The sequence below is a fragment of the Hyaloscypha bicolor genome (genome assembly GCF_002865645.1).
Source record: "Hyaloscypha bicolor E unplaced genomic scaffold K444scaffold_53, whole genome shotgun sequence".
Lineage (NCBI taxonomy): Eukaryota > Fungi > Ascomycota > Leotiomycetes > Helotiales > Hyaloscyphaceae > Hyaloscypha > Hyaloscypha bicolor.
In genome coordinates, this window is record NW_020194555.1 from 767607 (window position 1) to 782607 (window position 15001).

The 15001-nt window shown below is 24.4% G+C and overlaps 1 protein-coding gene across 1 annotated transcript; it reads right to left on the minus strand.

Annotated features, from left to right (window-relative positions):
• Positions 1–12114: 12114 nt before the first annotated feature.
• K444DRAFT_523891 (HET-domain-containing protein) lies at positions 12115–14219 on the minus strand (the record flags this gene model as incomplete). Its single annotated transcript, XM_024874321.1, has 2 exons — positions 12115–12453; positions 12576–14219. The coding sequence occupies 2 exons, from the start codon at positions 14217–14219 to the stop codon at positions 12115–12117; spliced, it is 1983 nt and encodes a 660-aa protein (XP_024739206.1).
• Positions 14220–15001: the final 782 nt, after the last annotated feature.

Sequence of the window (15001 nt, forward strand, 5' to 3'; positions counted from 1 at the left end):
ACTTCTTATAGAACTAGTAAGGCAGCTATATTATATGCAATTATTTAATAAGGGATATTTATAGCCTTACTTATACTTTATAGTAGCCATATAAGGGTTTGTAATCTTTTAGATAGTACCTTTAATATAAATAGTTCTTTTAAAGTATTAAAAATACCAAGTATCTCAAATATACTAGAATTAGCTCGCTTAGGATTAATACTAGTATTAATAGTATTAATACCTTATAATACTAGTATTAATCCGGATTAATACTAGTATTAATAGTATTAATACCTTATAATACTAGTATTAATCCGGATTAATACCCGAAATTAGGTAATATTACCAAGTCTACTAATAATACTTCTAGAACTACCTCGACTTAAGTACTTAATAATAATAGTAATTCTATTAGCAAAAATTAGATATTAAAGTAATAGAATCTTCGAAGTAAGGCAATTTTTTCTAATTAGAAGAATAATTAGGAAGCCCTTAGAATATTAGAACTTTCTATAAAAATATATTACTTTTCTTAATTTTTTATTTCTTACTCTTACTTTACTTATATATAAAAACTCAACTATTATTTTTATTAATATACTTTCTATTACAAATATACTTATTTATATTAAATATACTCGAAAATATCTCAGTAATCCTTAATTAACCTTAACTTAGCTTAAAATCATCCTAATTTTGAGTTAAAGCCTCTTAATAAATAGCCTTCTCTTTTTAAAAGCTACTTAGAAAAGATATTAGATCCTATATAAGAGAATCCCGAAGATATTCGTATATATATTATAAAGTACTTAGTTCGAGGGTATTCGTAAGTTAATCTATTAATATATAATAAACTTTTAACTAATTAATATAATAGTAAAATATAGACAAATTAATAAATATATACTTTATAAGTAATTATTATACTTATTTTCAAAGCTCTTATAAATTTATAAACCTTAAGGCTCTTAAAGAAAGCGAGAATAATAGTAAGTTTTATAATATTAATTAAAAAGCTATATTTACTAATATATATAATAGGTAAAAGCAAAGCTTTAAATCAAGTCTCTTAACTAACTATAAATAGTCTTTTTAATAAGTAATCGGGATAAAGAGAAAAAAGCTTTACTATTAATTACTTTAAGAGATTATTATTAAGCTTTATTATTAATAATAATATCTCTTTTCGAGTAATTACTACTTCAAGTTTTAAATTACTTTTAAATTATTTAAATTAATAAGTCTTTATTATATTACTTTTTAATATTATATATACTAATAATTAATAGTCAAATACCTCTTTTATATTAATAATTACTTATAGATAAGCTTAATTTAAACTATATTAAAAAAAGTTTAAATATTAAAGAAGAATTATAAGAGAATATTAAATCTCAAGAAATCTTCTTTATTACTTCAGATACTTGCACTTTTATAAATTAAAAGGCATTTCTTGGAATTATTATATAAGTTTATATATTCTTATAATTATTAAATAAAACTTATACTAATATATATTTAGATACTTTATAAATAAGGATTTTAAATTAAAATCTTATTTATTAGCTATAAAAGATTTAAGTAATATTTACTCTAGTATTTATATACTTTTTGTCTTATTAGAAGCTTTAAAATAATATAATATTAAATATAATATTACTAGATAAGTAATTTAAAATATTTATTAAATAATTATTAATATATATTATTTAGTATTACTCGATATAATACTAGCTTAAATAATACCTTATTAAAGGATTTTATAAAGTATTAAAATAAGGAGGATATTAAATTTTAAGGAGATATTTCTTATATAGCTTATATATTAAATCTAGTAATTTAAGATATTTTAAAAGCTCTTATTAAGAATAATTATAATACTTCTTATTTTACTAATTTATATAAGTAAGAAATAGAAGAACTTAAAGATAGAGAAAAAGAAGTAGAATAAGTAATAAGTAAGTTTTTTATTTAATTTAATTTATAAGATATTTATTAATAACTTCTAGATTTATTAATTTAGAGAAAGATTAGAAAGACTATTATAGGTCTTAAATATAATTAGGAAAACCAATAGCTATTAGAAGCTTAAATTAAAGCTTTTAATATAGAAAACTATTAATTTTCTTAACTTAGTAAGTAATAAAAGCTCTTTTAAATTATATTAATAATTAATACTAATTATTTATAGATTAAAAAACATACTAGTCTTTGATTTATTATATATTAAAGAACTTTTTATATATATATAAAGCTATTAAAGTAGTTATTAATAGCTCTAAATCTAAGGCTTTTAAAAATAAAAGTCTAATTTTAACTAATATTAAAATTACTTATTTAAATAATATTTTAAATATAATTTTAATATTTGTTAAAGCTATAATAAAGCTACAAGCCGAAAATTATTCTATTATATATTATATTATATCTGAAGTATATAAAATATATAATAGATTAGAGACTTTTAAAAAGGAATTTAAAATAAGTTTTTTCTTGAATTCTTCTTATATTATTAATAATATTATACTAATTCTTAATAGGATAAAGCGTTTACTAATAATATTAATAAGGGTATAGTTAAGCTTAGAAAATATTATCCTAAAATAGGTGTTTTAGATAATAAAAGTAAAGCTTTATATTTAGCTCTTATTCTTAATCCTTAAATTAAATAAGTAGGATTAACTAGTATTAGCTTATCTAGCGGCATATCCTCGGATATATATAATAGACTAAAAACTAATTATAATATATAAGTAATTATTTTTATTATTTTTTAATAAATTAATAACTAATTTTTTAATTTAGATATAAATATAATTATAATTTATCTTAAGCTAAATCCGATTTCTCGGATATTAGTATAACTAATTCCGACTCTAATAACTTGGATATATATATTACTAATTCGTTCTCTAAGATAGAGGACGAATTAATAACTTATTTAGAAGAGAAGAGAGAGGATAAAAAAGTAAGTAAAATTTACTTAAATTATATTAAATAATTATCTGATATTCTCTTAATATTTTTTTATAAATTAGTACTAATATATATATAGACTAAGCCCTTAGATTATTAGAAGTCTAATACTGCTAGGTTCCCTATTTTAGCTTTAATAGCTAGGAAATATTTAGGAATCCCGGTATGACGGCGCTGGCTAGGGGCCAAAGGGAAGTGGCTGTCACATAACTAGTTTCACCTAGCTAGCCGGCGTTTCAGTGGTTTTAGCTAGTATTTCCCTCCTTTACCCCCTTTCCTTCTCTCTCTCTCTCCTTCTTCTCTTTAGCTTAGTATTCTCAATGCATGGGATTTTCCTGGATCTTTGAGCCCTGGCCATTGCCTTAATCCCGCCATTACACCCGGCTTCCTTAGCTACTAGCAAGAGATTTTTTTTCTCAAGGTACTCTTATTATATCTAAATTATATAATAGGCTTAATAAGAGTACTTTTGAAATAATATCTTGCTTAAAAAGCTAGGGGTTATTTAAAGACGAATTAGAAGAGGCTAAAAAAGAAGAGAAAAAGGGAGAGAAAAAGGAGAAAAAACAAGATTCCGAGAAGGATAATTAGTTTATTATTATAGAAAATTAGTATTTAAGTAGCCTTGTATAAGTACTAGCTTAGATTATAGAAGGCTGCTTAATAAGTACCTTAGTTATTTTTTGAAAATTAAATATATGTCAATTTACTAGAATTACGTGACTTTCACGTGATTATTCATGAATATTCATAAATAATTATTCTAATCTAATCAAATTACATAAGCATCCCGTTAATCAAATTCTATTCACGCTATTCATGAATATTCATGAATTATTTAATTAATCTAAATAATTTTTTCGCATACTATTTATATATCTAATAAAGATATATTATATTAACTATTAGATGCTTTTCTCGAATAGTTCCTAATTTAATAAGATATTTATATAACGATTTCAAATTCATATATATTACTAGTAATAGTTTTATTTCTAGTATTTTATTAATTACAAATTTAACTAAAGTACTTATATTAAAGCTATAAGCTATATTATAGAGTTCCGAAACTAGAATACTTCTAATAACTCTCTTATATTTAGTAAAGAACTAGTAAATAATATTAGTATATCTAGTTCTATTTATTAGAACTAGAATATATCTAATTTAGGAAAAGTAATCTCTATTATTTATAAATAAAATATTTATAAAAATAATTAAATATAAGAATTTCTTTACTAGCTTAATAAATCTCAGTTCTCTAGAAGCATTCTTAATTTACTATTAAATATATTTATTAAATGCCTTTATATTAGTTTTCGAGAGTTTAATAGCTTAAATAGTAATTAATAAATTATATAAAGCTTCTAGTTAATAGACTAATATAATATATACTTTTCTAATATATTAAATAATATATTAGTTCTTAATAAAGAAATCTTAACAAATAGTACCTCTATTACTTTTAATAGTAATATTTTTTATAGAAATAATTCGGAGGTTTTTATACTATTATTTCTATATAAGAGTAATTCTAGTAATATTTATATAAATAATACTTTTATTAAACTTGAAATTATAATTAAAAGTAAGGCATTTATATTTCTTAACTAAAAACTTAGCCTCTTAAAGCTTTAGTTATTCTATTTTTATAAAATTATTAGTTTTAATAAATAAAATATTATTAGTTTAAAGGCTAATAATTCCGAAAAGTTATTTATTATAAAAAAGACAAGAATTATAAATTAACTATTTTATAGAAAGCTTATTAGTATAATAGAAATAGTAAGTTTTAAACTAATAGTTTCTAGCTTCTAATATACTATATAGTAGTTTTATAACTTTTAGAATAGAATTATTCTTTAGTAAGTATATAAAATAGGTTAATATAAAAATTATAATTAAATAAGGTTATTAATTAGATATAAGCTTATAAGATATTATATAAATATAATTCCATAATATTTATTATTATAGTAATAATACTAAGAATAATTCTCTAGCTAATATATTAATATTATATATTTCTTACTATTATTATAAGCTTAAATAACTAGTTTCGATTTCTTAAACTTTCTTTCTATATTCTTATTCTTAATCTTATTAATAAACCGGGAATTAAAGATATATATTTCCTTTAGTACCTGAGATCTAGAAGTAATCTTAAATATATTCTTTTTTAAAAAAACTAATAATTTTAACTTAACGGGAGTTCTTATATAGGTTATTATTCTATAGAAATACTATAATATCTAGGGTTTTATAAAAGCATTTTTATTATATTTTAGTAAAATAATAAAAATAGTAAGAGAAATTATATTTATATTACTTTTAGTTTTATTATAGAGTTCTAGAATAGGTTCAGGTTCGGGGCTATTAGTAATAACCTCGATATTTCCTATATAAAAGGGTTTTATAAAAATTAAACAGAAAATAGTATTATTATATAATAGAACTAATATATAGTTCTTTCTATTAATAGCTATTAGTTTATATAGTCTATTCTAATTATTAGATTAACTAATATTTCTTTTATATTATATAAGAATATCCGAATTTAAGGGAAGTTTATAAATATTAATAGTACTAGAACTATTTCGGGTATTTAGGGTATTTATAATCTAGTATTTAACTTGAAGTTTCTGAATTTCTATTATTATTTTCTTAAATATTACTAATTACTATAATATAATTAGTAATAGAATATTATATTTAGTTATTTAAGATAAAGTACTATAAATTAAAAGTATTAGAATAATACTATTAGATTCTATAAAATTATTAATAGCTTTAAAAGCTATTTAAAATATAACATTCTTATTAATTCTATTAATTTCGGCTATAATAATAAAATAGATATATTAAATTAGATAATAATAGTATTTTATAATTCTAACGGAATTATAAGCTTTTATAGAAATAATTTTAACTTTATTTCCTATAGTATTTATAAGTTAAATAAACTTCTTATTAGTAAACTACTTTCCGGTATCTATTATAATCTAATTAGAAGAGCCTAAATAAGTATTAATCTAATATTATTTTAGGATATTTCAAATATATAATATACTAATATTTTAAAGCTATTAGTTGGCTTAATATTAAATACCTTTATTAATAATATAAAATATAAATTTACTAGAAATATAAAAATTTTTAATAATAATAAAATAATTAAAGCTAATATTATTTTAGTAATTATTCGAATTTCTGGTATTATTTATAATATTTTATAAGATATTTAAATGCTTCTATATTAATATTATAGCCTGTTTATTCTAGTATATTTTAAAGTTTATTAATAAATAACTAAAATAATAATATAAATATTATAATTCGATTTCTATAAAAAAGCAGGAGTTATAAATAAAGATTTCGGAAATAAAGCTTTATAATATAATATTTTAAAATAAAAAAAAGTATCTAAAACATTATATTATAAATATAAAATATCTAGTAAAAATAATGAAATAATTAGTAAGATTATTAAAATAAACTCCTAGCTTATTTATATTAGCTAAACTAAATAGAAATAAAGTTTTTATAAATATAATATAAAATTATACTTTCCTAATTAGTATTCTTACTATTATAGATCTAATAAAAAATATAGATCTAATATTAAACTAAATATTAACTTAATTTTTAGTAGTTTTATTTAGTTAGATATTATTATTAGTTAGAACTAGTAAATAAGAATCTAGAAGCTCTAATATTAATTATAATTCTATAAAAATAATAAGTATTATATCTTAATATATTATTAATTATAAATATCTAGATATTTTTTATTTATTTAATAAGTTTTAAGATATAGTTTTTATTTATTATCTAGTATATAAGAGAAAGAGAAATAAGGCTATTTATAAGAATATTAGTTATAGGAATAATAGAAACAGAAATAGTAAAAGTAACTAAAAAGCTTTTAATAAAAATAAAATAGAAATCTAAATAATATTTCTTTCCTTTATTTATTTCTATTAATAAAGCTTTAAAAGTATTATTTACTAGTTCGTTTTTACTATTCTCGTTATTCTTTTTTCTTTTAAATTTAATAATATACTATATATAAATATTATTAAAGCATTTATTAAAATTACAAATATTTCGAGATCTAAATTAGTAAATATTTCTATTCTTAAATCGGATCTTTTTAGTTTCTTATTTCTCTAGTATATGTTTTTATAAGCAGTATTCGGGTTTCTTATATATAAAATATGATTTCAAATTATAATTATTATAATTATAGGACTTGAAATAATTATTACGGGTTCTAAAGTTATAGCTAGGTCTATATTAATAATTTCTAGACGAATAATAGCTTAAAGGGTTTTAAAAACGGTATTATTAATTAATAAAATAAGTTTTAATATTAATTTATTATTTTTTCTTATAAATAGTAATAAATAATTAAAGCTTATTAATAAGCTAGCCGAGTTTATTAGGAGAGTCCGAAACTATATATTAGTATATTAGTAAGCCTTAATAGGAAATAATAATCTTATTATATAAGAATTCGGTATTTTATAAAATAAAAATAAAGCTATATTACAATTTATATAGATTATTAATTAGTATTTAGATAAGCTTAAATATTATTTTTTTAGAATCTTTTACTATTATAGTTATTAAGATAATAGTATTCTATTTATCTAAATTTTAATAATAGAAACCGGGGCCTTTAAAAAAGCTATAAATATTTATATAGGCCTCTTTATATATATAGCTCGAGAGCTAGTTATTATTAGTATAAGTAAGAAATACTTAAGGTATTTATACTACTTATAAATATTTATAAGTAGTCTTAAATAGAATATAAGTAGTATAAAACTCCAAAAATTTGAATAAAGTAGAATATATATTCATGAATATTTATAAATAGGCACTTGAAAGTCACGTGATCTTAATAAATTAATATATATTTATTTAAAAAGAAAGAACTAATATTCCTATTAAGTATCCTTATATAAGCTAAGCTAGTACCTATATAAGGCTACTTAAATAAAGATTTTCTATAATAATAAACTAATTATCCTCCTCAGAATCTTGGGTTTTCTTCTTTTTCCCTTTACTATTAATATTAAGTTCTCAAGTCGAGGTAATTTTAGAAGTATTATTGAGGTTTGGTTCGCTTACCAAGCGCCGCCACTACCTGATTGGGTGGCGAAGTAGCGCTAGAGCGAGAGTGCCCGGAGCTTTACCAAATATAGCTAGCTGGGCACATGTGCGCGTTACGTATACACTACTCAAAGTATTCATGAATATTCATGAATACCTTAATTAGAATATAAGTAGAATATAAGTAGTGGAAATATTTAATGAATAGAATATAAGTAAGGGCTATTACTCTACTTTACTCTATTTATTATTTATACTAGTTATTATAAAAGTAGTCTTATACTAGTTCCTTTAATATAATAGGAAAAGCTCTTACTAATACCTCTTTTAGAAGCTTTATATATTAGTAGATATTTAGAAAAATAGTAAGTTTATAATTAAAACTACTATTAGTTCTATTATATTTCTATATTTTAGAATATATTTTTATTATTTCTCTAATAAGCTTTCTAATAGTAATAGTAAGTATTAATTAATAAAAGTTCGAATTCGGTAGTAATACTAATAATAATAAAAATAAAAGTAATAAATAGCCCTAATTTAGAAAAGATAAATAAATAGCTTAATTTCTTAACTAAAAGTATCTAGTTCTTTTATATCTAATTCTATCTAGAATAAAATAAACTAATATAATAGGTCTCTAAAAAAGATCTATTTTAATTAAACTATTATTAATAATATTAGCTTTATTTTTTATATTTTTTATTTTCTTTCGGGTAAGATTAATAAAGAATTATATAATAGTAAGATTTCTATAATTCTATTTAATATAGATATTATTATAATAAATTTAGATTCGAAGATTTTATATAAATATATAATTAATTAGATTATATATTATAGTATTAAAGTTTTTAAAGTTATTCTAGAATAGATCCTATAGATTATTATTACTCTTTTTATATAAAATATACTAATATATTTTAGTAATTAGATATTTCTAAAGATTAGCCTTTATTATAATTACCGAATTAATACTATTCTTCTATTTCTTAATTAGCTTCTTTCTCTTATTAGTATCTATACTAAACCGAATTCAGGTTCTCTCTAATATATATATATATATATATATATATATATAGTTTATAGTAAAAGGGATTTAAAGATAAGGTAATTCGTAATAGATTTATAGAAAGGGTTTAGTAATAAAAGTATTTAGATACCTGATTCAGATACCAGATACCTAGTTCAGATACCAGATACCTGGTTCAGATACCTGGTTAAAATACCAGATACCTGGTTTAGATATTAGATACCTGGTTCAGATACCAGATACCCAGATACCTAGTAAGGATATTAAAGTAAATATTTTGCCCTTAAATATTTCGTCTATAATAAGAAATTTAGGAAGAAAAATATTATAATTCCGGAAGGATCTAAAACTCGAAGGACTCAATTTAATAGTAAAATCGAAGTAGTAGTTAAAGAGCTTTAAAAATATATATAAGATATATATTTCGGAAAAAAGATTCTATAAATATAGATATTATATAAATAGAAAAGATAGTTTCTAAAAAAAAGTAGTTTTAGGGCCAAAAGAAGTTAGTTTTAAAGAATAATAGAAGTTAAATAGTTAAATAGTTAAATAGCTAATTATTTATTAATTAGTAAAAGCTAGTATCTTTTCTATAGGCTACTAAATACTTTTATAAAGTTAATAAATAGTTTCTTTCTTTAATATAGAATAGACCAGATTTGTTTTAGGCTACCAAATACTTTTAGGACTAGTTTAAAATCTTCTCTAATCTATATATAAATTAATTAATATTAGTTTACTAGTAATATATAGTACTATTATATAAGTATAGAAATACTACTTATATTAATTAATAAAGTTATTACTATTTAGAAATAGGAATTATAATATTATAGTATTAATATATAATTCCTAAATTTACTAAGCCTAAAAGAATCTAGTTTACTAGTCGAGTTACCTATAGAATATAAGGTTATATAACTATATCTTATATCTTATATTTTATTATCTATATCTCGTATCCTATATCTTATAACTATATATATATATTTCCTAAAGAAATAGCTATACTAATAATTATAATTCCAGAAGAATTTAAAGTTTAAAAAACTCGATTTAATAATAAAATCGAAGTTATAATTAAAAAGCTTTAAAAATATATATTTTAGAAAGAAAGTTTTATAAATTCAAATATTATATAAATAGAAAAAATGAAGTTTAAAAAAGTAGTTTTAGAACTAAAAGAAATTAGTTTTAAAGAATAATAGAAGTTAACTAAATAAATAAATAGCTAATTACTTATTAATTAATAAAAACTAAAGTCTTTTCTTTTAGGCTATTAAATACTTTTTTATAAAATTAATAAATAATATTTTTTTAATATAACTATTTTATTTCTAATTTATAAATATTAACTAATTAATATTAGTTAATTAGAAATATAGAATATAATATATAATATATATAAAATATTTAATATATAAATTAATAAAATAGTTTAATATTTAGAATAAAAATTATAGTATTATAATATTAATATATAATTATATCTTATATTCTATATTTTATTATTTATATTTTATTACTTATATCTTATATTTCGAATCCCGTAATTATATATATAACTTCTAAAAAACAGTTATATTAATAGCTATTTAGGGCTTTTATTATAGAATAATTATATATTAATAATTATAATAATATAAATTACTAATATTATTATTAGTATATTAAATAATTAGATTTAATTTAATTAGATATTTCTATTTAATTATATATATAATTCTAGAGTTTTAAAAGCCAAAATAAAGTTAAAATAAGGTCTAGGCCAGCTATATTTAGTATTATTAAAGGCACTCTTTACTAAACTAGGCCTAGTACTAATTAATAAATAAAGCTAAAGATATTAGAACCTTTTTGATTTTTAATAATTCTTTATTATTAATAAAAGAACTATAAATAAACTCTTAGAGTAATTAAAGAAGAAAAAGTTAAAAAATAAAAAAAGAAAAAGAAAAAAGAGAAAGAGATTTCTAAAAAGAAAACTATTAAAATAATATAATATTATAATAATAGTAAAGAGCTTAAATTAAGCTATTTACTAGATTAAAGAAATACTAGTTATATACTAAATTACATATAATAGTACTATATAACTAGTATTATATAATAAAAACTAGTTTATTATTTTAGATTTAGACTAATTTTATACTTTTATATATACTTTATAGATTTTATTTATATCTTATTAATATAGCTATTAATTATTTAATAGTTTTTAAAAATACCTAAAAAAAAAATACTTTTATATTATTATATAATAATTATAATTAATTATAATAAAAATCAAGCTAATTAATTCTAATTAATTAGATTTGATTATTTTTTAATATATTAATTATTATAATAGTAAATATAAAAGTTTTTAATATTACTTTATATAATATATTAATTAATTTAATTAATTATAATTCTTAACTAGTAATTAAATTATAATTATTTAATTATTTAATTAAATTAAATATAATGAGTTATTGAGTCACGTAGTATTAAATATAATTATAATATAAGTATTATAATATAAAATTAAAGCTTATTTTATTTAAAGAAAATAAAGAGAATTTATTACTTATATAACTTTTATATGGGTTTTATATAATAATTAGAAATATTTAATTATATTTAATTATAATTTTTTTTAAAAAAGTTAATAATTAAATTAAATATAATTAATTACTTTAATTCTTTTTAATATACTGGCTTCATATAATCTCAATTTAATATATAAAACTACTAGTTCCGTATTATTTCGTTATTATTAAAGATATATTAATATATAGAAAGCTATATAAATACTTGGTATTACTGAGCGGATATGAGATATTAAAGCTTCTAAAAGCATGTAAAAACACCTACTAAACTCCAGGTGCCCTCTTTTGGCCAATTGTCGTTCAGATATTAAAGAAAACAAAGAAACTATTGAAATCCGACCCTTAATAATAAACGGACACCCATTCTCTTTACTATTATTGCCACAAACAAGCTTGCGCTTTTGCTATACATTATCGCAGAACGACAAACTCGAGCTTCATACCAAATACCAGCGCCTCGCCATCCATAAAACCGTGGACATACGCCTCACCGACAAGTCGATAACATTGATCTCCTCCCTGAATTCCATTACCTACACTATCTCGACGAAGAATAAACGGCATCCGACATCCAGGGAAAATGCAGATTTGATCTCTCTCCTCCGTTCCCAGAGGGACCAGCGCCATAAACCCTTTCTTGGTCACAGCAAACTGCCTCTGCGCGATCCCACGCGCGAGTAGCAGACCCATCCGCGTGGATGTTTCCAGCGATATTATTTGCATCAATAACTGAGTACAATTGTTCACCGCCTGGAGCTGTTCAGCCGAATCAGGGCTATATAGCCCTGATAACAGGTCCTCGGAACTTTCAAGGCCTTCATCATCGTTATCATCGCCTGTATCAACTCGGGACCCGAACTTCTGCCAATCACTTCAACTGCCGCTAAGGCCTCTGGTGATGATATTCTCGTGGTGGCTGTGAAAGCTTCGGCAATTTCTGGCTCTGCAGGTCGAGATGTGGTAGAGGTGTCACATATGAATGTTCGCCACAATGCCTCCGCTCTCGGTTGTCCATTGATATATGGATCCGAGGTCCACTGCTCCGCCATTTGATACGCCTCTTGCCGTCTTGCAGAGTCACGCGAGGTAGCAAAGGCCTTGATGTCTGGTTGGGTCCAGGGAGTATCACTCCCACAGGTGGGCAAATCCGTAGATAAAGGCATTACAGTGGCTACTCGGAACACAGGATCGAGCACTATGGCCTCTATCTTGATCTGACGACGGTCTGGTAATGGACTAATGCATGCCGTTCCGGTTCCCCCTGCTCGGAAGTTGGTGCAAGCAGTGATCTGATCCAGTGGGCGGAGCTGGGAATTGAAAGTCCAATCTGGTACCCAGGACGGCAGTTCACCCAGATCCCCACGTCGCAACATCCCGGCAAATGAGAAGAGAGAGAAAGGTTCTTTAGAGAGTAACGCGTAGCGACCTGCTTCCATATAGACCTCTAGCGTTGTCGAGTCGTAGTTCGGTTCAAGCGCACGTTCATCGACTGCTGTTGTGATTCCTTGAATGGCAAATATACGATCCCTGGCGTTTGTAGCTTCGAAATTCCAGCACTCTACTAACGTTTGTGGAAGAGAGGCTTTGTTGTTTTGCTGGAATTTGTCCCTTATTTTTGCCATTGTGCAGACCTGCTCAACTCTACCACGGGGCATTGCGCCTCCGCTCTCTGAAGTATCCATAATCTGTTCGAGACTACCGGCCTTTTCGGATTCCAGCGCACGCATAACTGTGGCAAAGAGGTCCCAGTCAATGTATCTTCCACCGTAGATAATATGTACCACTTTTGCTACCGCAACCTCTTGAATAACCCAGACTCTGGACCAATATGGGTGGTAGAGCAGCCGTCGTACTGCTGTCCATTTTGGGTTGGGCGCATCGATATCCTTCCGAATTGCCAGATCGCCTTCCTCGGCGATCAGACATAGTAAACGGAAGTACATTTCATACAGGAAATTGACTGCAACCCCAGCATCAGAAGAATCACCCAAGCAAACGACAGTTCTAGATGCTCTTGCATAGATCTGTTGCATAAGAAGTACCTGCGAGGTCTTTTCGGGCGTGTCACCTTGATTGATACAAATCGAGTCGATCCAGAGATTTCGAGTGCGGAATATGGAGGCTCGTTGGCGGAGGATATCGTGTACGCTTGAAGTTATTGGAAGATATTGACCATCTTGCAGTTTGAGATTGAATTTTTTGGCAGGATCGCCCCAGGTGTATGAGATAGCGTCGTACGCAAGAGCGTCATGCAAACGCACTTGAATGATTTCACACTGTATTCCTCCAAGGAAAGTCGGTCTGAGTTGCACCAGCCTAATTTGATCCGGCGCGTTCAGAGCTCCGTATTTATATTCCGGATAGTTCGGGGCCAAGAACCTGTCGACTAGCCATTCTCGATATTTAGATGATAGATCTATGATTCCAACGATATAGAGTATTTCATTCCACAATTGCTTCAAAATTGACCACAGCGTCTTCTTCGGTCCGCTACTGAAGGCGAGCGAGCCCACCATAGGATCAACGGCGGCCAAGTCCAGTAGTGGACATGGAGCCACAACATTTGAAGCGAAACGATTGGCTTGCTGAAGAAAAAAGACACAGGAAGATAAATCAATGTAGATAATCCAAGGCTCCATAAGTCCTTGAGTTCCTCGCTCGGAGGTCCATCTCTTTGAATTTCCTTATAAATTAAACTTGCCAGTTGCGGCAAGTCCGGCTCTACACAAAGAAACATGATTATAAGGGTTTTTACCACGAGAGGATAATTGATGGAAACAAATCGCTTTAGGGTGAAGAAAACCATGGATGCTATAAGGCGAGACATAATGCTATGCATAATTGCTCGAAGAATCCAGTAGAATAATCGGTTAAAGAAAGAAGCCAAGACCGTGACCATATAATTGGAGGACTTCATCTTGAATGAGATTGTAAAGCCGAAATTTTGATAATGTTGAGGAGATATATTATTCAGGGGGTTTCTAGATTTTTATCCTATTCTTACTTTCATTTCTTTTTCTGAGTCAAAATTTTTTCAGCTGCCAAGCGTGACGGTCGCACGGGACACATTTCAACCGCCATTTTTCGCCCGAAGCGCATTGTGTTTCTCGTCATTTCTCTCGGAGAGCACATTGTTGTGAGTAGGGTCAATTCGCAACGCATCTTACCAATCCGACCTGCGATAGGCAGATCGGATCGTTAGGATCTTTCGCAAGATATGTGGATCGCCGGTGATGAGTTCGTTGGGGCCAACTCGCACCAGTTGTCCTGTCACAGGGATCAACGTCGCAATTTGTAT